This window comes from Bombus bifarius, unplaced genomic scaffold (assembly GCF_011952205.1).
Source record: "Bombus bifarius isolate JDL3187 unplaced genomic scaffold, Bbif_JDL3187 scf7180000007966, whole genome shotgun sequence".
Lineage (NCBI taxonomy): Eukaryota > Metazoa > Arthropoda > Insecta > Hymenoptera > Apidae > Bombus > Bombus bifarius.
The window spans coordinates 877,735-899,125 of NW_022884352.1; the positions used below are offsets into that span (position 1 = coordinate 877,735).

Sequence of the window (21,391 nt, forward strand, 5' to 3'; positions counted from 1 at the left end):
TTTATATGAATCTGTCACGGAACGAATTAGTTCATATAACTAGGTTGTTCATATAATAAGAGTCCACCTATTTCTCTCCAACAGCTATGATTTTTCGTTCAGTCGATAGATCATGCTTATATAAGAGATTCCATGAAACATGTACTTTTAAATGCATAATAATGTTGCCAATTTATATCATATAACACGTATCCCTACAGTCCCTACTGTTTCAACCTTATTGTTAAAACAATTCCATGTTCATATAAGTAGATTGAGTCTCGGTGGTAATTCAAATAATAGGAGCTCAGTTAAAGTTCAGTTAATCAGGCATTACTAAAATTTTATTCATATAACCAAAATCCTCCTATATTAATTTTGAATGTGTTATATTTTATATTATATATGATAATATTATATAATGAATATTATATGATCATGATTTAATATGATGTAAATATTGAATATTATACATGTGTAATAAACAGTTATATTCTAAATTACAAAGTATGGGAAAATTAAATTTATCATTCTATGGTAATGTATATTTATTATTCAGAAATATATCTTTATTATATATGTAATTTGATGTGAATTTAATTTATATTAATTTTATTAAATTTGATAAGTTTGGGTACTACTAAATAAAAGTGTTAGTAGCTCTGGTTCGGTTAAATTTTTCTTATATTTTTGTACCATTTCTTGAATCTTCAAACGTCTACGTACATGTGGTGGGTGGTAACTGTAAAATATTATAAATATTGTACATATTAATATGACCAAACTATAATTATAATTTTATATACCTATCATTGTCAAGCCTTTTCCTACGTCCCATATTTAATGCTGTTTGTCTAACAAGTGTTCCCAATACCCTTCTAGATACAACCATTCCATCTATTAGTGGAGTGGCCAAATTAATTCTAGAAACTGGACCTTGCAATCTGACTCTCATTAATCCACTACTGAGAGCTTGGAGAAAAATTACTTGTACATCTGATACTTGAATGACTCTTGATTGTTCAAGACCGCTATAAGTACAAGGAAGAAGATCACCTGCACATAAAATGGGATTATAAAATTTCCTTTATTTGATTAAAATAAATAAATATCTTTATTTAAGTGATAATACTAATTGGAAATTGAGCAAAATCCTCTAAACTCTCTAGCCAAACAACCATAATTTTAATGTCAGTTTGTACAGGTAAAACTTGTTTAGCTGTTTTTCTTGGTTTTACTAAATCCACATTAGAAGAGGTACAGGAATTAGATCCTGTTAAACTAGGTGGTTGTTTTTCTAAATCAAGTGACATTGTTCGCGAGTTTTGCATTGTATTCTGTCCTGTCCCACTATTTCGAGGTGAAGTACTTTCACTAATGCTTCTTTCAAACCAAACTGCAATTATTAATTATTGTATAATTCGTTCACATAATATAATATTATTTTCTTTAATACATTGTCATTCGTTTTAAGTTGTACCTTGATTAGAACTGATATCACTACCATAACTTGTTTCCTCCAGTGAGTCCGAATTTACCATATTGTTTAACTGAGTGGGTACAACAAATGCAATTTCTGAGCTAACATCTGCCCAATAAAGTACATGAGTATCGCCATTATAAAGAGCTCCACCATGATCACTATGAGCTGGTTGTGGTACATTCAATTGTGGTGTTACTCTCCATGAAGTAGAAATATGTCCAGTCCAACCGGCATGTGTTGATACAGAAACTGGCCAGCCAAGAGAATTTAAGAATTCTAAGAAATTCGATGATACATTCGATTCATGTAACTATAAAAATAAAACTACTTTACATAGATGTAAATATACAGTGATAAAGTATTCTAAAATAAAAAATGTAATTACCACGTTAGATAATATTTCTGTAGAAGTTTTTTGACCAGCTTTTACATAAAAAATGTAAACAGTATCACATGTTCTTGGACTAATGTTATCTAAAGTTTCTAAGTCTAAATAAAATCCTGGAATGGTTGGATCTAAAGCAGTAAGGCCACTGTTTCTAGATTCATTGTTTTCTTTAGGTTCGATATTTAAAAAACCAAAATGACTTAGAAACAGACGTGCAGTTTGAAATTCGTGGCAAATGTGAGGTGGTACACATTCTTCTGTCTTTTCCTCTGAAACTTTATCATTTCCATCACAATATTTTGTTTCAATATTCATTTGACGTTCTAACAATTGTGTCAAAATTTGATGTTCATTTCTGATTACATCATTATCATTCATAACTGCTTCTAAACTTGGAATAGATTCATCCCTAAATAAAATTTGGGTGTTTCAATAAAATCCCATTTTTTAATATTTTTAATTGAATTAAAATACGTTGATGAAATTTAACATACACTTTACAATGTGGAATTCGATCTACATTATCAGGAAAAAATTTAGGTTTGTAATCTGTTCGTGGAGCAGCTTCAGCTAATGGCAGTGGTCGACCTGGATTTGTATTTACACTTCTTATACTAGATCTATGTCTTGGTAAATGTCGAAGCTGCATCGTCCAAGCATGTCTTCCAAATGGACCACGTATTAATACAGTTACAGTAGGTTGTGGATCTTGATCATTTCCAAGTGGTTCTTCTAATAATGCTAATATAGTAGCATTTTCTGCAACAAAATATCGAAATCTTTCAACTGCTGCTTGACGTGGAACTCGACCCCCAGTCCAACTATTACAATGTCGGAGAAGTGATACTTCATCTAGTAAAGATGACAATGATTGTGCTCCACATGCACTAGGGAAATAACCAACCTGTAAACAAATAAATTTACTTAAAATACTTTCATAAATATATTATTTGTCAATCATAACATTGCCTAATATACTTGTTCTAAAATGACGGTAAGAAGCGCGTCAGCAGCGTCTCTAACACGCATAGATGCTGGTTTTAATTCTTTCTCATCTTTCATTTTAATGGGTTCACCAGGTTTTCCTACACTTTTTGTTCCTGACACACCAAGTTCGACTACTTCCAGAACTGTTGTTAAGCAATCCTTATCCTAAAAGAATGATTCTAATTGTAAGTATAAATTTGTTGCAATGCTAACGTCTGTTGCAATTAGATATAAATAAATTAATAACTTGTAATAGTTGTGAATGAGCAGTGAGCCAAGTTTTTAAACAACTAAATGCAGCAACAATAGAAGAATGAAGATCTTTAGAATGAGCTGGTGGTGGACGCCAACATTGATATGCAATATAGTCACAGAGCCATTTCACAGCCCGTTTACATTCTAAAGCATCTGCAATGTTTATTAAAAATATAGTATTTTGTAATTAAATTTTAAACTATAAACTGTATCATATAATATAATTCAACCTGTTAATTTCCTTGCTGCGTATAAAATATTTAAAATTATATGAGTTGGCATATTTCCTAAATCAAAAAATACTATTATATATTTTGATAAATTTTATAATTTACCTGTTTCACGAATACGTGTTCTAGCTAATCCTGATAATATCTCAAGAGCAGCTAGAGAAATATTTAAATCTGTCTTCCATGATGATATTAATCTGTGACAAACTAAATACGTAGCTCTTACAAAAAGAGCATGAGCTGAATCTGTAACAGTAATCCATATATTTAATTATAAAAAACGTACGAATTTAACTAATTTTCAAAATACTATGTACAATATATGTTACAAATCTTTTGAAATGCAAGCTTTTGCATAATGTTATCCAAAGAAAGCTTCAATGTATAACAAAAACATCGAAATAAAAATAGATGATATTTCACAACATTTCTTATATGCATGATAATTAAACACAAAACTAATATAAAAAATACTTGTATTTACCAAATGCAACACATTCCTCTTGAAGAGTTGTAATATCAGAGGTGTCACCGAGCGAGCGTTGGTCACTGGATATACTTATTTGACTGGCAGAATCACTGGTGACTATTAAGCAATGATGAAACAGTACAATGATGAATGCATAACAAAACATAACTTATAATAATAAAAATGAATGACATCTTACAGAAGCACGTACAAAGCAAATACAAGAAAGTAATGTTAAGCATTATGATCTTGCATTGGATATAAAGCAAAATTCAATTTTAATTTACAAGCAACTGATAAATGTTAATAAGTTGCCATCTCGAATAATGAAATATTAGTTCCAGTTATTATTACTGGAATAATGTAATTTGGAATTACCTTTCGAATTTTAACATTAGAATAATTCTTTAAAAATGTTAAGAATTTCAGTATGTATAGATACAACTTAATACCATTTAAGTAATACACGAAATAACAAACCTGATGATAATAAATTTACGGCAGAATCATGTGCCAGAGCGTCAGGTTGTGTGACTTGCTCAACTTCTTCTGCTGCTGCAGAGTCTTGTACACTTAACAGAAGAGCGCCTAAAAAGGAAAATAAATTATAAAAAATTGTAGTATATTAAATATTGAAGCAATATTACCTAGCAACATATGAGTATTCTGAGAATCAGTTTCAACTTGTAATGCGTTTATAAGCAAATTCATAAGTCTCGATTTTAACTGTGCAAACGTTACATGATTTTTGTCAGTAACCATCGAACTTAGAAATGTTGGAAGTTCCTTGATAGTAAGGTTCTGTAAGATAAAAATTGTATAAATTGTATGAAATTATTTAATTTACAATTGTATTATTATAATAAAACAAATATTTTATATATATTAGTTACTTGAAAGTGTAGAGGTAACGCCAGCGTTGATATTAACAAATGTATTGAGGCTCTTCGTAAGTCCGGTTTTGATACAACATTAGATTTAAGTTTTAAATCTTTTTCTGGAAGTACAGTTTCTAAAGCCGATATTACTGCAGGCACTAATACTTGTACACCATTTAGATCTAGACGAAATAAATCAGCAGAATTCAAAAGAATACTTGCTAACGTTTCACCGCATTCTCGGGACTGTAAACAAGGTTTAAATACGGATTATATATATTTTTACAAATGTTATATGTGTAAAATTATAACGAATAATTTATTACCTCGTCAACTTTAAGACCATGATTCATTGCTTGATAAAATCTAGCTAGATAAATAGGTAAAATTTCTTCTCCGGTCTTTTTAGCACAAAATATTCGACATAGTGCTCCCAAAGCTTCTGCTCTTCCGGATTCATAACGATCTATGCAAAGAGCTGGTGGAACATCATTAACAGTTTCTTGCAAAGAACTAGGACCCTCAACAAGTACGGAAGATGGACGTTTTGATGCACCTGATGGTTCTGTTTATTGAGAACATTAATGTTTATATTACTTAATCAAATTGAACATTGCATCGAATAATGCTTACGTGGTAAATTTTGTGACCATCCATCAGTACCTATAAATGCAGCTTCGAATAACCATTCACCAAAAAGATGTAATATACTGTTACATTTTGGCCGCCCTGGAGCTAAAGGAGGTCTAATGTCTTGGACTAATGAAGTCATAGCTATAAATATAAGGATTTTATAATGTTCTAAATAAAATTGTTATTGAATAAAAATAATTTATTATATCTTACATGTTGTACTTGAAGCTGAAGATGGTCCTGAATTAGATATCAACATAGGTGGTGTACTTGACACACGACTTGTTGTTAAACCAATCAAGGAAGCTTTTGGAATTCCTATAATAGGAAACAATTATAAAATATAAATGATAATTTAATATATTTTTCTAACAGTTTGTTTTTAGAATGTAACATTTCTCCAAAATAGGAAAGGAGAGAGAGAAGAAATATAAAGAAATATTTGATAAAAATATATACAATTTTAGAAGACATGTGTATAAATATAAAACACCGAAAGATAAGTGCTGAATACCCTTAGTCACTGCAGAAGGCGTTACACTGAAACTTTTGGCAAGTCTGCGTTGCGTTGGAGGTGTAGGAGAAGGTTGTGTCATATCCTTACTACTTGATTTATCCCATCCTACACCTCCACTTCCAGTGCTAGCAGATCCACATGTGATGGTAGATACACAACATTCTTCCCAGCAACATGCCTGTGAAACTCCTAAAACATTTGTGACTGCGTGCAACCATCACCAACAAAGCAAGTTGGAAACTCCATATCCTATTATAGGTATTTCAAAGTAAATAGGAAAAGTGTTGAAACAGATCATCTTAATTTTTTTGTACAATATACAATTTATAACTTGCATATATATGATCCCCAAAAAAGTGTGATATCAGTTATATTTGGATATTACAGAACTTTACATAATTCAATTATATAGATATGTACTTACCAAGGAAAGCATCCACTTGTCCAGCTATACCTTTAATGGCTTTTAAAAATATTTGTGGCAAGCTCTGTAAACATGGATGTTGACACGGATCTATTACATTTGGACTTGCAATAGCATACTGTAAAAATGCTTGAGTCTGTGAAATAACAGCGGGTCTGCATAGATCAACAGGATCACCTATAGTTCGCAACAATCTATACCATGCTTGAGCCACTGCTTCATCTGACATTGTAGGTGGCACAAGTTGAGAATCTTCTTCACCTAAGTATATTATTTACATGTCTAATAACGATATAAATTACTTATGTGAAGAACAATATAATTATGTATATAATAATAAATTATAAATTGAAATAACTAACTTATTTTTAATTCTGGGAACATTGGACCATACATAATTTGCAAGAGCCTTGCTGTAAGAGCAAGGCAAACACGATTCCATTGTTCTACCAATGCTAATCTGTGTCGCCAACGAAGACATGACTCTCTTAATGTGCGCCATAATGGTGGTGATGGAAAATTGCGTTCACATGCCACTAACCATACCTAAAAGTATTTTTATATAATTATTAGCTTGTTATAAACTGCTTATTCAATAACAACATTTTTCTTACAAAAACATAATACCTCTAACAATACACCTAGAACTCTTTCACATAACTGCTCTCCAGCATCTTCTCTTGTTGCTGGAGGAGCTAAAAGTGCATCATTAATACCAATAAGAAATAATAATAAACTCTCCCAGGTTTCTCTTTCTAAAGTGGCAGGTCCTCTTGCAATTTGTTGCAATGTTCTAAGTACTCTATGACATAAAACAGCTTGCCTATTAATTGTATCTGTTCCTGTAAATAATATTTAATATTTTACAATCATTAAGTATTTATAACTATCATTAAAATGTAACTTCTTTATATTTAGTCCTTCATGTAATGTGGTTATTTTAGTTACAAAATTACCTAGATCCTGATATAAAAATGGCCAGACTACAAAGGAAAAGATAATAACTGTTAGATAAAAATATATCCAACATGCTAAATATTTAATTAATACTAAACTTTTTTGGAGTTAGAAATTCACATTATGTATTATAAAAACATATAAAAAACAAAAGGAAAATATGAAAAAGGTGATTTATTTTATTACAGTGATTTATTTTACCTTCTCCTTTTCGTGGAACAAATAAATTATGAAAATGGCTGATTATTTTTCTGGCATAGAAATTAGGATCATCTATGATTGGTCTAGGTACACATATCTTCGGTGTAGAATATAGTGCAGACAACCACTCACAATATACATTAACACAATCTCTAACAGTATCATGCTCAGCCAAAGGTAAGGATAGTCCAAAACATATTACTTCCATACACCATTGTACTTCCTTATCTGTGCATAATGGACTAGGCTCAGCTGCTTGTGTAATGCCAAGATTTGCAGCCAACTGACGTACAATAGATAAAGCAACTTCTTTTCCTGCTCCAGGAGAAAACTTTTCTAGGACACTTTGACTTTCTTCTGAGCCTTGTTGAATCAAAACACTTAGAGAAGCCCATTCGGAATACATTCCTCCTTGGGTATCCTACATAGATATAATAATTAGAATATTATAATAATAGAAAAATTATTGTAATAAATATTATAATAATACAAAAAAAAAGTATTACGCCATTACCTTAAGATTAACTCTATTAAACACGCCTAAATTCATAGATTACTTTCTGGTTTGATGTCTTTTAAAAATTAAAAAAGAGAAAGTAAAATTTCGTATATATTCTTTCAATTTAGGTACAAAAACTGTTCAATTTCATTTGGTACACATAAAAACAGTACATATATTTGCAGAATTATATGTATGTAATTTTTAAAGCAACAAACATTGTCAAATATGTATAGATATGTGTAAAACTTGACAGTTGCAAGCATTATTTGACAGATTATCACTTCTATGTAGTAAGTTTCCTCAATACGGTTTTTATTGGCTGTTGTATAATTGTATCGTAATAGTGTTTTCGTTCCTAAAAAATGTCCCCATACAATATTTAATTTATTGAAAAATATATAAAATTAAATAACTTTGGTTTCGGTGTTAAAAAATAGATAACTATAATATTTCATAATTAAGAATTATTGATTACTTTTTTAACAATTATTGTTGTATAAAATACTAATTCCATTCATAAATACTTTCTTAAGATACAGTAAAATATTTCAAAATAAAATAAATGTGAGATCGAAAAATATTGAAATCATATCTACAAAATACATATCTGCATATATGCATGTCCATGCGTATATACAATATATATATAATTTGATTTGTTTCTAAGAGTCCTTAAAAGTTAAAGATTCTTGAGTTTGAAATTCACATAAAGCACAATTCATCATTTATTACATAAAATAAATTTTGATTGGAGGATTTTCTACCGGTAAGGTAGATAAAAGGTAGAAGATAGCATTTTAGCTCTACCTACTGGATAGGACGACAAGTATTACAATCTTGTATATTGTATTACTCGTTTTTTTTTGTGTATGGTATGTATCTAAATCTTGAAACGAAAAACATCGACAGATGGCTCAAGATCATGTTATGACTAATATTTCTAGTTGGACTTATGCTGACATATAAAAATTATAATAATTAAAGCTAAGTGTAAAAATATAGGATCAAGAATAACTAAGATAAGAACAATGTTTCCGAACATAAATCGAATTTGAAGTTACAGTTTCATATATTTGTGCATCGGGGTAAATAGCAAATGAAACATGGCGTTTGTTTCTTTCATATGTTCCGAAGATATTGCTTCTTGATTTTTTATTTCAAGTTTTTAATTATCAACGCGAACAACGATTCTGATGAATTGAGGTTTTTTTCCTCATAACACTTCTCCGCAAGTGTGCAAACAATCAATGCTTATTTCCTACATGCTTAAATTAAAAAAATGAAGAGAAATATTATTTGTGTCTTTTGAGATGTGGAACACTTTTGAAATACTGAAGAATACAGTATGACGTCCCGTAGTTACACAAAATCTTACAGCCGTAAGGTCAGTAGTGTGACACCTGGGAGTATTCAATTTGATAAGCTTTTTAGGGAAAATAGCAATCGACCTTCCGCTGCTAAATCAGCTGGCACTGTTGGGAAATGGGGTATAACATCTTTTACATCTATAAGGAGTACAAATATCAATGGTATGTACTTTCCTTGTCAATATAAATTATATCCTTTGTCACACATATTTATTTATATCTAATTAATAAATGTTAAACATACATTTAGTGTCTAACAACATAGAATGTTAAAAAATTACTTAATGTAAGATTTTGTTTTATTCTATATACTTCACATACTTTGCTTTTATATATATAATTTTATTTAGAAGATAAATCTACCTATACATTGTGCATTTATCAGTTGCAATATTTATATGATTAATGATTTAACAAATAAGAATAAATTTTGTAGGAAATTATGTGAATATTATTTCATTTATAGGAAGGAGAGATGATATTCACAATACCTTTGGTGCAAAAAGAGTAAAGCTTGATTATGGAAATCAGAATGCTCGTGTAAATTCTGGGAAAGATCCATTTTCCTTTGAAACTGATCCTGACAATAAATCAGATGTTGCACCACCAGTTGTTAAACCTAAGAAATTTTTTAAAAGTAGAAATGTTCCACCTTCAATAGAAGAATCTCGCCAGGATATGGCAATATATAGACAAGTACCTGATTCACATTATGGTAGAGCCCGTGCTCAAAAAATCTCTCCACAACCACCACCACCACCACCACCACCACCACCACCACCACAACTACAACCAAAACAATCCTTAACAAAAGTATCAAATGCTCCAGCTAAAAAAGTGACAGATACTTTAGAAGGAATCAATAATGATCCTCCTATTAGAGAAGAAGGGAAACCTCCTATTGTATTGAGAATATGCAAAGGTACAGCACGACTAGTCTATGGGAATGTGCAGAACACTCAACAGCCAGAACCTGAAACATATAGAATTTCTACACCCCTCATCAGTCCCACAAAAGTAGATATGGAACGTAAAAACTTTAATGTGGATGTGAATGTTAAATCTGATCATAAAGCAGTTCGTTCTCAAGAACCCATTATCTCGACTGTATCAATACCTCTAGAAAATTCAGAAATGCGCAGAACTACCCGTAGTCGAGCAAAAAATCTGCAGTTAGATTTAACAACAACATCTTCTATTGTGTCTACAGCACCAGTAACATCCAATTCACATAGTTCTGGTCTTTCTTTAACCCTTAGGAAATCTGTTACTGATTCCAACAATACATTAATATCTCATTATGATATTGTTAAGACTGACTGTGGTTCTACGTACTCTTGTAAGCCAGCAATTGAACCATTAATTGGGCGTGATCAACCACTGCCAACTACAACTCAAGAATTAATTGATATATTGTCAAGTGATTCTGACCCTATGCAAACAAGACCAATGATGATGAATACTTCAGAGACTGAGGAAAATACAGAAGTTGTTCCAGATGAAGTCCAACACTGTTCTATAGATATTCCAACAAATGAAGTAGTTTCTGGACCTACTTTACAACATGAATTAAAATCAGAATCAGACCCAGTACCAGAATCAGGTCCAGCTACAGAACCAGCATTAGGTTCAGGAACAGAAACAGAACCAGAAGCTGAACCAGATCCAGCTCCAGAACCTGATCCTGAAGTAGAGACAGAACAAACTAACCGTATTATTGATAATGACACAGCTACAGCAAAAACCTTAGTTGATCAAGATTGGTTTTCTGGGAGTGATGACAGTGAAGGTGTGAGTGGTAATGCAGAAAATGATATAGCATTACATGTAACTAGTACAGTCACAGAATTACAACCATTAAATACTCCATGTACAACTATTCAGAAGCCTGCTACTAAGAAAGGTAGTATTTTTAAAAGTCGCTCAACAGGTACTACAAATGGAAATAAAAGAAGAGCTTTGTACAAACACAAGTGGTGTGATAGTGATAAAGAATCTAGTACCACAGATACTTCTAATGTTGGAAATAGTACACCTACTACTGCTTCAGGATCTCATAGTGGTACAGATCCTGTAGCTTATGAAGAAGAATTCGATCCTTCACAATTAACAAGAGTTGTAAAGTACCCTGAAGCTGATGCAGATTTTGAAGATGAATCTGATGCTATAACTAGTGTTCGTTGTGGCAAGAAAGTAAAGGGAGTATGTACATTGTATACTTTATGCATTGTAATATATTAATTTATTACAAATTTGATATTGAACAATACTTGTCTTTTTAGTTCTATACTGTAGTAAAAAATGTGAAAAAAGCTCATCAAATTCAAGAAAGTGGAGAATTTCAAGAGTTTAATGATGATGTTGAATATATATTAGACACTTTAAGAGAAAACAATCCAAATGCTACTCGCTGCCTTTCAGCTATAAGATTGGCAAGCAAATGTATGGCACCTGCATTTCGTATGCATGTACGTGCTCATGGCACTGTTGCTAAATTCTTCAAAGCTCTTCATGATGCAACAAAAGATCAGGTAACGTTTTATTTTCATAGAATGTAATATATGTAAATTTTATCAGGTCTAATAATATATGTGAAAATTTAAATGAAACTCTATGTGTTTTGTAGAGTCTTGCTTTATGTACAGCAACAGTAATGTTTGTATTAAGTCAAGATCGTTTAGCTATGGATTTAGATCGTGATTGTTTAGAATTAATGTTAAGTTTGTTAGAATCTGATGCCAGTCACAAAGATGCACTTGATGATTGTGGCCTTAGTCGGGCAGAACTTCTAAAAAATAAAGAAAAAGTACGTCAGTTATGTGCTGATATTCAAGCTCAAGGACATGCAAAACATTTAAATCTTGATAATATAACCGTAAGTATTATTTCTATTCATAATTACCAGGAAAGAAATATAAAAAGTAAATGAACAAATATATCATAAATTAATTCTAGGTTGGTCAACTTGCTATGGAGACACTCCTTAGTCTTACATCCAAACGTGCTGGTGAATGGTTTAAAGAAGAACTTAGAGAATTGGGAGGTTTAGAGCATATTGTAAAGACTATCAGAGATTGTCATCGCCATATTAATACCCAAAATATTACAAAATCTGGTTGGACAGATCCATTATTAGACAAATTGCGTAAAGTTGATAGATGTTTACGTGTATTAGAAAATGTGAGATCTATGTTTTATATAATGATATACATACTTAAAATTTATAATACAGTTTACAATACATTTATTTATCCTTTTTAATTGAAATTCTTTTAGGTTACTCATATGAATGAGGAAAATCAAGTATATTTATTGAAATATGAGAATGGAATTTTAGTCAGCACTTTAGCAAATTTATATCATCTTTGTGGACAAGAAATTCCTATTTATCCTACTATAGACCCAAGTGATAAAACTTCCACTGGTGCTGTTATTAGAGAATGCTTGTTTGCTATTATTAAGGTTCTTATTAACCTTACACATCGATTTAATAGACAATGTAGGACTTTATTATATTTTATCTTCCAAAAAATATTAATAATTTACTTTTACCAATGTATAATACAATGTTTTATAATTATTTCAGCTTTTGGGAGTAAATCACTAGGCCTGCAACCAGGTGTTTTAGATTGCAGTTTGTATCTTTTATTGCGCGTCCCTGAGTCACTTCCTGAAGAGAAACGTTTTGATATGATGATGTTAGCTTTGATTTTATTAATAAATTTAGTAGAACAATGTGATGATAATAAACAGCTGCTTATCGAATCTAAAGCTCCCCCATCAATAGAAAATATTTTTGACGGTGGGTATTTTACAAATTATATTGTTTTCATGAAGATGTGGATCTGATATATTGTATTTATTTCTGTAAAAAAACAGCAGAGGAAAGTGGAGTAGAATGTTTAATCGATCTATTTTATAAACAAGAAGAATTAGCACGTGCCGAAGAACAAAAAACCGATGCTATTTTAGATGGTAAAAAAGATTCTGAACAAACAGAAACTGTATCGACAACAACTAAATCTCAAGAGGAATTCATTGAAGAAACTGTCACAAAATGTTTGTATAATTTTTGTTTAAGATATTATAAATTTTGTAAAATATAATTTTAGAAATTCTTTTTGTAGTATTACAAAAAGCGGGACGTCATATGGAACATACTTTAATAGGAGCATATGTAGTGCTTTTACTTGGTTACTTAATAATGGATAATAAGGTAATAAATTTTTAAGTTTAAAATTACAATGCTAATACTATAGAAGAAAATAATGTAATACATATACTTTTAGGATTATGAATTGTTGGTACGCAGTAGACTTCCAGATAATAATTTTACTACTATGGTGTCTGTACTTCAGAAATTCTTCAATTTCATGAATTTAACGGCATCGGTAATTGTTTTTAATTGTTTTATGTATACACATCTATAAAAATTATCAGAAAATTTGGATATATGAATAACTTATTCTAGAATGAAGTAAGCAGCTGTGGAATTGCTGCTACTGAAAAGGTGATTAAGTTCCTAAAAGTCTCAGATGCCCGCATTGAAGAAGAGAAAAGCGAATTACCATTATCAGCTTTAGAAGATCCAAACATAATGCTCCATTTATCTTCGTCTTGATTGATATCACATTTACACATTTGATATTTTTTATTACCCTGGCATGCAAAAAGAGCCAAAGTTATATGTGTCCAACGAAGGAAATTTTATCTATTGCAGTATAAATGGACCTGTTTCATATTGACCATATATTTTGATATATATTTATTCACTTACGTAATTTATTGCTGTACCTTTCATTAAATTGACTTATTTTCTCTATTATAATAACAAGTTAGGTATTAAGCATAAGTTAATTAATTACTAGAAACTAATATGATAAAGAATGCGCCTTGTAATTACGCATGCAGCTCACTTAAGTTTTTTAATGGCACGTATGTAATATTATTACTTTAGTTGCTTTGCCAAACAATCATTTTTTTAAATTTTGTGACTGACAAGAGGAATGATAATTTGTAAACTTCTTGTCAGAGTATAATTCGTTTGCTGTACAATAATGCATAAATTTTAAATTTTTCCATTATTTTGAAATTTCAATTTATTTTACATTTTAAGTTTTGTTACAAGATTGGCGGTGTTGGGTTTTATTACAACCCATTTAAGATTTGATATAGCATTATTTTGTAAGTTTATTTTAATATTAAAATTATACTATAAGCTTTGTAAATGTAAATTTATAAATTATAATTGTATCTTAAATTTCTAGTTTCCAGTTATTGTATCTCATTACGAGATATAGAACTTCATAAACCTTAATAACATATTTTGTCTCACAATTTCAAAGGAAAAATAAAAGATACATTATATTGTTATGTGTATGCAATAAACTAGCTTCATAAATTACGAATTTGTAAATAAACCATTTTTTTCATAAAAATCAAATACATTTTATATCAAGAAATATAAGACGTAATTTCAATATGTAAAAAATACATATATTTTTCTTTCATTTAAGGTAAGTCAAAACCAAATTGAAAACATTACATATTTTATTTACATTATTTATTTCAAACGGAATATCTACAAAAATATACAAAAATACACGTAAGATATGTGTTAACTTATTAAACAAAATTTCTGAGTTGGAAAAGTTGAAAATTAGACTTAAAAGTAGTAAACATGTTTCTATAAACTGTACATATCTATATGTAACCATGTACATATATATGTATTTATACGCTCATATTAAGTGAGTGATGTTGACATTTTTTTAAAATGAAATTTTAGAAACAATTTATCAAAAAGTTATATTTTATTAGAAAATATATATGTTAAGTTTACTGTTAACAAACATATTATTCGCAAAATCAGGAATGACTTTATTTAGGATCAATCCGTAACATGGTAATTTAGAATTTGACTAATTTGTGCTATAGATTTAATAGCAAATTAATTCTTATAGCAAAATAGAATAAAATAGCATATATATGTAAGCAATATATGTATATAATAACGTAACGAAATGTTAGCTACGTTCTTTCTTTCGAAGTAAGTATTCATTTATATAATTTTAATAACCTTATTAACCTATCTATCAGTTCTATATGAACTACATGATAATTCAAATAAATAATATTACATAATCCCATAATTATTAACTTCTAGGAGTACTAAAACTCAAATTATATTGCCATTTCAAAGGTTAAATATTACGTTTAATGTAATAAGAACTAATTTGTCATCATCATCATCTGATTCTTCTTCTTCTGATTCTGATTCGGATTTGGATGCTGAAATTTCTAATGAAATTAGAGATGTAAATATTTCGTTACCTTTAATATAAAACTTATTTCTTTTAATATGTGTGTCTATGTTTATAATTTTTATTTCATGTTCCTTTTCTCTGAAGAAATTAAGAGGTATAGACTACTTACAAAGTGCAAAAGCAGCACGAAAAAGAAGACAAATAGGTAAGAAATTATAATTTATTTTAAGATAGATGCATAATAAGACAAGAAATTTCTCATCATAGAGCATGAGTTAACCAAAGCAGCCCAAATTTTAACTACAACATCAGACCAAGATAAAGGAAAAATTCTTTCAGTTTTGTTAGATAGTATCAATAAAATTCAGACTATAGATAATACATCCAGTAAAAGGTTTAAGTATAACTTTTTTGCTTAAATTATATTTTTATTCTAATAAATGATTCTAATAAATTATATAAATATATAATATTGATGTTATTTGTAGTAAAGAAGATGAAGCTAAAGATAAGACAAGGACTATTAATAATGAATCTAAAGAACCACAAAAATTATCTACAATTCATAAGCTACAAAGTCAGCAAAAGAAAGTAAGGCATGTTAGTGATAGGTTTGAAAGAAAATATGAAAGACAAAAGGAACCATCAATAATTGAAATGCTTAAAAGCCAGTCAAGTATGAGAAAGGATATTGATGATAAGTTTGAAAAGGAATATGAAAGACGAATGGAACCGTCTGTCATTCATAAGCTACAAAGTCAGCAAAAGGAAGTAAGGGATGTTAGTGATAAGTTTGAAAGAAAATATGAAAGACAAAAGGAACCATCAATAAATGAAATGCTTAAAAGCCAGTCAAGTATGAGAAAGGATATTGATGATAAGTTTGAAAAGGAATATGAAAGACGAATGGAACCGTCTGTCATTCATAAGCTACAAAGTCAGCAAAAGGAAGTAAGGGATGTTAGTGATAAGTTTGAAAGAAAATATGAAAGACAAAAGGAACCATCAATAATTGAAATGCTTAAAAGCCAGTCAAGTATGAGAAAGGATATTGATGATAAGTTTGAAAAGGAATATGAAAGACGAATGGAACCGTCTGTCATTCATAAGCTACAAAGTCAGCAAAAGGAAGTAAGGGATGTTAGTGATAAGCTTGGAAGGAAACGTGCACCACAAAAGAAACCATCAATAATTAAAATGCCAAAATATGAAACTCTGAGAAAATCATCTATAGTTGCAAAACTAATGAGCCAGCAAAAGGGATCCAGTATCATTGATGATAATGAGAGGTTGCATATTTTATTAAATAAATCTAAAAATTTATGGCTTAACCCATTAAAATTTTTTTTATAGAGATAATATAGATTATGAAAGAATCTTCGACGATTTTCCGGAAAATACCGATGTTCCTAAACTTAAAATGTGGGACACTTGGGAAAGGGAGCAATTGCAATTTTTAACATCTAAATACCCTACAAATTCATTTCAAGAAATGATTCAATGGTCTAAAGAAGGAAAACTATGGAAATTTCCTATAGATAATGAACAAGGTATGAGTAGAAAAATTAGACTGTGTTATTTTATATATAACTTATAAATATGATTCTTTATATGATATATAGGGATGGAAAAGGAGCAAAATGTGCATTTTTCAAAGCATGTATTCTTAGAACGTGAGTTGATACCATGGTGTCCTCCTAAGGGTCCAATACGACATTTTATGGAATTGGTATGTGTTGGACTTTCAAAGAACCCATATATGACAATTGAAGAAAAGTATAATCATATAATGTGGTATAAAAATTATTTTAACGATAAACATGATTTATTAAAAAAATTAGGAATTTTAGGATAGAACTAGTACAAAAAACTGGCAAAAAAAAAACAAATTGAAATGTATTAACTGTTTTTTAAAAATAAAGATGAAATAAAATGATACACATAATTATGTAGTTGTTATTTGTTAAAAATATCTTATTTTATGTGCATTTCACTGTCTTCATATTTTATTTAATGTTTTATAACGGAACGTTATTAAATGTTTATGAAACACTATATGTTTATAAACATTACTAGTTAAACAAATCCTATGAAAGTATTGATATTTCAAATTCAAATAAATGAAATAGTTAAATTAGATTTAAACATTTGAAATAAATTAATTTATGAAAAAAAGTATATCAATGCAATACTTTCTTATAAATTTATAAGGAAATCTTCAATAGTTTGTACTTTCAGCTAAAGTTGAGATCGATTGGGTCAAATCACTCAAGGGACTCACTTAAGACCGATCCAAATCCATCATCTAGTTTTACCTTATAGGCTTATAGGTTACATTGGTTTTAAAATTCTTGAGAAAAATGATCGAAGCAGAAAATATTGAAGATCAAAGTGGGCTACGTCCAGATGGTAGGCGAGCATTAGAATTAAGGCAGATTCGTGTAAAAATGGGTGTTTTTGGTCAAGCTGATGGAAGTGCTTATATCGAACAGGGTAACACTAAAATTTTGGTTACAGTATATGGGCCTCATCAGGTTAACAACTTATCGTACGTTATAATTTTTATATTAATACATTGAACCATATACGATTAATGTTATGTTTATTTAGCCAAGAGGTTCTACAGGAAGAAATACAACTAAAGGCATAGTGAATTGTCAATATAGCATGGCGGTATTTAGTTTATCTTCTGGAGAACGTAAACGCAAACCAAGAGGAGATAGAAAGTCGCAAGAAAGATCTCTTCAATTAAAACATGCAATGGAAGCCATAATACATTTAGAAATATATCCTCGCTCACAGATAGATATTTATGTAGAAGCATTACAAGTTGATGGAAGTGAATATTGTACATCTGTAAATGCAGCTACACTTGCTTTAATTGATGCTGGAATTCCTATCAAGGTAATATATAAAATGAAACAAATGTTCTGTAACTTTCATTGGAAAAAGTACCTTTACCATTAAATTTATTATTGTTTTCTTTTTTGTAGAATTATGCTATAGGTTGCACTGTAACATTAATTAATAATCCATCTTCGGAAGATGAAGATAATACATTAGGGAGAGGAGTACTAGATGCAAATTATCTAGAAGAATGTGCTCCTGGTGTTACTTTGTCTGTTGTTGCATTACCAAATAGTGATAGTAAATCAAAAGATGGTTTGATAGTAGTAGCGCAAGGAGCAGGCCAAAGGTTGCATTTGTCTCAATTTGAGTCTTTAAAAGCTCGTGTATTATATGGATGTCAAGATATAAAAACTATTTTAGATCATGCAGTTAGACAATATCTAACAGAACAATCACTTCCTTCTCTTTTTCACGTTGCATTAAATTAGATATATTAACAAAAAATTGTACGCAAAAAATGTCAAATAATACACAATTTTTTTCATAAAAATCACATACAAAATTTTTTTTTAATATATTTATCTTATAAAGAATATATATATTTTATCATACACTATAATTGTACACAATCTCTTTTCTTTAAAGTAATATCCACATTTCTTTTAGAATATTTATATTCGTTCGTTTTCCCCTTTTTGCATCTCAAACCTTAGCACCAGGGTACCTTTCCATAATCATACCAACACCCTATAATTTATATAGTTATTAAAATAAATCTATTTAATATAAATATAAGATAATAATAATTGTGAATTATTTTTTATACGTCTTTTACCTGTCCTCCAGCTGCACAAGCTGCAATTATTCCAAATTGTTGATCTTCTTTGATAAGTCGGTTCGCGGTATGTGTAGCTAACCGAACTCCAGTTGCTGCAAATGGATGACCAATTGATAAAGATCCACCCCATGCGTTCCATTGATTAAGATCTGGTACTCCTACTTTTGAAGATCTTCCTAAGTAATTTTGTGCAAACCAATCAGAATCTAATGCTTTTAAATTAGCTAAAATTTGTCCCGCAAAAGCTTCATGTATTTCCCACACTCCAACGTCTTTAACATTTAATTTTGCTTTTTGGAGTATCTACAATTTATTTGAAACATTATGTGTTAAAATTCTAAACATGCACATTTAACGACAATAAAGTATTACTTGTGGTATAACATAGGTTGGTCCTAAGAGCAATTGATCAATAGGATCCTGGGAAACATAAGTGAAATTTCTTAAATATGCTTTTGGAGTAAGACCAAGTTGAAGAGCTTTTTCTTCTGTCATTATCAAAGCTGCTGATGCTCCATCAGTTAAAAAAGATGCATTAGCAGCAGTAACTCCTCCATATGGTTTAACAAATGCTGGTTTTAATTTTTCTAATTGTTCAGGTGTTGAAACACGAATACCATTGTCTTTATTTACTACCTCACTTACATTTGGAACTAGAAAAGGTACCCAGATCAATTAACATATTTTATTTATTTCGTTTATTTTAATATTACCTTTATAGGGAACTACATCTGTGAGGTGTCCTTGTTGTTGTGCTTTAGCAGCCAAAGTATGTGAACGCAAAGCATATTCATCCTGTTCTTTCCTTGAAATTCCAAATGCAGCTGCTAATCTATCACCACTATGTCCCATAGTTTCATTACTAGAAAATTCAGCTACTGCAGGTAACTACGATTATATAAGTACAGTTAAATATAATATATAAGTAGATATAATTAAAGTATAATTTTGTTATAAAAGGTAATATACATCTGGTACAAAATATGATGGTCTAATACTAGTAAGAAGTTGTAACTTTTGCCCAATTGATTTTGCCTTATTAGCTTGTAACATCAATGATCTCATACGTCTACTATGTCTAATTGGTATATCTGACATGAATTCCACTCCACCTGCAACGATCACTTCATACACACCACATGCAATCAAACCCATACCAGTTGTAAGAGCTTGATTACTACTGATGCATGCCATTGTTACAGTGTGTGCAGGAGTACGATCACTGTATCCTGCTGCTAAAGCTGCTTCTCTCGCAATATTTGAAGTTCTTATTTCTTGCATTACTGTACCATAAACAATGTATTCAACAATTTCTTTAGGAAATTTAATTTTGTTTTGCAAGGCCCTTGTAATAAAATATGATATATTATTATAATTGAATTAGCATAAAAATTAGTGTTTAGGTTAACTTACACTAATGATTGTCTGGCAAGATCATATGCCATCAAGTTTTTATAACTTGTTCCAGATTGCAAAAATGGTGTTCTTACACCATCAATATATACAATGTTTTTAGCAGCATGATTGCTTTTAGTTGCATAAAACTTATTTGTTTTTAAATAATTTACTGCAGAACCTAAAATACAAATAAATTACACATTCATAACATATTTAATAAGTATATTTTGCACTTGGAAATAATTGTATCTATTTTATTATGCTATAAATATAATAAGTGTGTTATAAAATTAGGAATCTTAAATAAATTTATTGACTGACTATATATTAGTAAAAAATCATTACACTGTATAAATAGCATCAGTGCTCATAAAAAGTTATTAAATCATTTTTATTTTAAAGTTTCCGATTTTGTACTTTGTACCTAAATAATTAAGAATCATTACTTGCGAATCATGTACTTGCATTGTTTTTATTGTTCTACAATGATTCATAGCACAAAGTAATTTAACATACCATATTTAGGAAATCCTCTCTTCATTAAAAAACTATTTTTTGCGAGAGAATGCATATTCAAAATTACTTTAAATTTAGCAGTTTTTAAAAATTTCACTTCTTTTTATATATGTTACTATTCCTTTTTACTGGTTACTTATGTACTACCATTTCCTCTCTGGTACCAGTAAATGTTGAACACGACATGGACTTTGATCTTTATTTCAGTCTTATTCTCAAAAAATTTTACTTGTGAACTTACCATTGCTCAACC

General features: G+C 29.8%; 5 protein-coding genes across 13 annotated transcripts; 3 read left to right on the forward strand and 2 right to left on the reverse strand.

The window, feature by feature from the left end:
- Positions 1–435: 435 nt before the first annotated feature.
- LOC117216816 (ral GTPase-activating protein subunit beta) lies at positions 436–8,255 on the reverse strand. Of its 7 annotated transcripts, none has more exons than XM_033463886.1 (25): positions 8,119–8,255; positions 7,916–7,976; positions 7,402–7,822; positions 7,200–7,226; positions 6,871–7,085; positions 6,606–6,789; positions 6,244–6,504; positions 5,817–6,008; positions 5,516–5,620; positions 5,303–5,443; positions 4,996–5,234; positions 4,685–4,915; positions 4,439–4,592; positions 4,272–4,379; positions 3,807–3,908; positions 3,428–3,568; positions 3,323–3,337; positions 3,085–3,245; positions 2,829–3,002; positions 2,345–2,754; positions 1,848–2,259; positions 1,460–1,772; positions 1,112–1,375; positions 786–1,035; positions 436–721 (listed from the first exon to the last, which is right to left on the reverse strand). In XM_033463886.1, exons 2-25 carry the CDS (start codon positions 7,949–7,951, stop codon positions 595–597), a joined length of 4,683 nt encoding a protein of 1,560 aa, XP_033319777.1. In that variant the 5' UTR covers positions 7,952–7,976; positions 8,119–8,255; the 3' UTR covers positions 436–594. The 7 variants fall into 7 exon arrangements, with proteins under 7 accessions (XP_033319777.1, XP_033319814.1, XP_033319769.1 ...); XM_033463923.1 differs by having other exon boundaries at positions 7,402–7,629; positions 7,694–7,822; positions 7,916–8,245; XM_033463878.1 differs by having other exon boundaries at positions 7,916–8,245.
- A 489-nt stretch (positions 8,256–8,744) lies between these two features.
- Positions 8,745–14,527, forward strand: LOC117216877 (protein wings apart-like). 2 transcript variants are annotated; one of them, XM_033464016.1, is made up of 11 exons: positions 8,745–9,432; positions 9,737–11,472; positions 11,553–11,801; positions 11,897–12,145; positions 12,226–12,450; positions 12,547–12,769; positions 12,857–13,072; positions 13,153–13,329; positions 13,398–13,486; positions 13,560–13,661; positions 13,742–13,931. In XM_033464016.1, the coding sequence occupies exons 1-11, from the start codon at positions 9,249–9,251 to the stop codon at positions 13,889–13,891; spliced, it is 3,600 nt and encodes a 1,199-aa protein (XP_033319907.1). In that variant the 5' UTR covers positions 8,745–9,248; the 3' UTR covers positions 13,892–13,931. The 2 variants fall into 2 exon arrangements, with proteins under 2 accessions (XP_033319907.1, XP_033319899.1); XM_033464008.1 differs by having other exon boundaries at positions 9,249–9,432; positions 13,150–13,329; positions 13,742–14,527.
- A 466-nt stretch (positions 14,528–14,993) lies between these two features.
- On the forward strand, positions 14,994–17,406 carry LOC117208943 (28S ribosomal protein S31, mitochondrial). Its single transcript, XM_033450485.1, has 7 exons — positions 14,994–15,319; positions 15,437–15,587; positions 15,681–15,741; positions 15,804–15,930; positions 16,025–16,825; positions 16,890–17,086; positions 17,159–17,406. The coding sequence occupies exons 1-7, from the start codon at positions 15,294–15,296 to the stop codon at positions 17,389–17,391; spliced, it is 1,596 nt and encodes a 531-aa protein (XP_033306376.1). The 5' UTR covers positions 14,994–15,293; the 3' UTR covers positions 17,392–17,406.
- Positions 17,407–17,826: 420 nt separating this feature from the next.
- Positions 17,827–18,875, forward strand: LOC117208952 (exosome complex component RRP41). Of its 2 annotated transcripts, none has more exons than XM_033450510.1 (3): positions 17,827–18,070; positions 18,147–18,440; positions 18,530–18,875. In XM_033450510.1, exons 1-3 carry the CDS (start codon positions 17,897–17,899, stop codon positions 18,872–18,874), a joined length of 813 nt encoding a protein of 270 aa, XP_033306401.1. In that variant the 5' UTR covers positions 17,827–17,896; the 3' UTR covers position 18,875. The 2 variants fall into 2 exon arrangements, with proteins under 2 accessions (XP_033306401.1, XP_033306406.1); XM_033450515.1 differs by having other exon boundaries at positions 17,850–18,029.
- A 149-nt stretch (positions 18,876–19,024) lies between these two features.
- LOC117208946 (trifunctional enzyme subunit beta, mitochondrial) lies at positions 19,025–21,342 on the reverse strand. The gene is made up of 7 exons (XM_033450501.1): positions 21,139–21,342; positions 20,638–20,800; positions 20,194–20,569; positions 19,938–20,112; positions 19,597–19,877; positions 19,222–19,527; positions 19,025–19,133 (listed from the first exon to the last, which is right to left on the reverse strand). Exons 1-7 carry the CDS (start codon positions 21,191–21,193, stop codon positions 19,089–19,091), a joined length of 1,401 nt encoding a protein of 466 aa, XP_033306392.1. The 5' UTR covers positions 21,194–21,342; the 3' UTR covers positions 19,025–19,088.
- Positions 21,343–21,391: the final 49 nt, after the last annotated feature.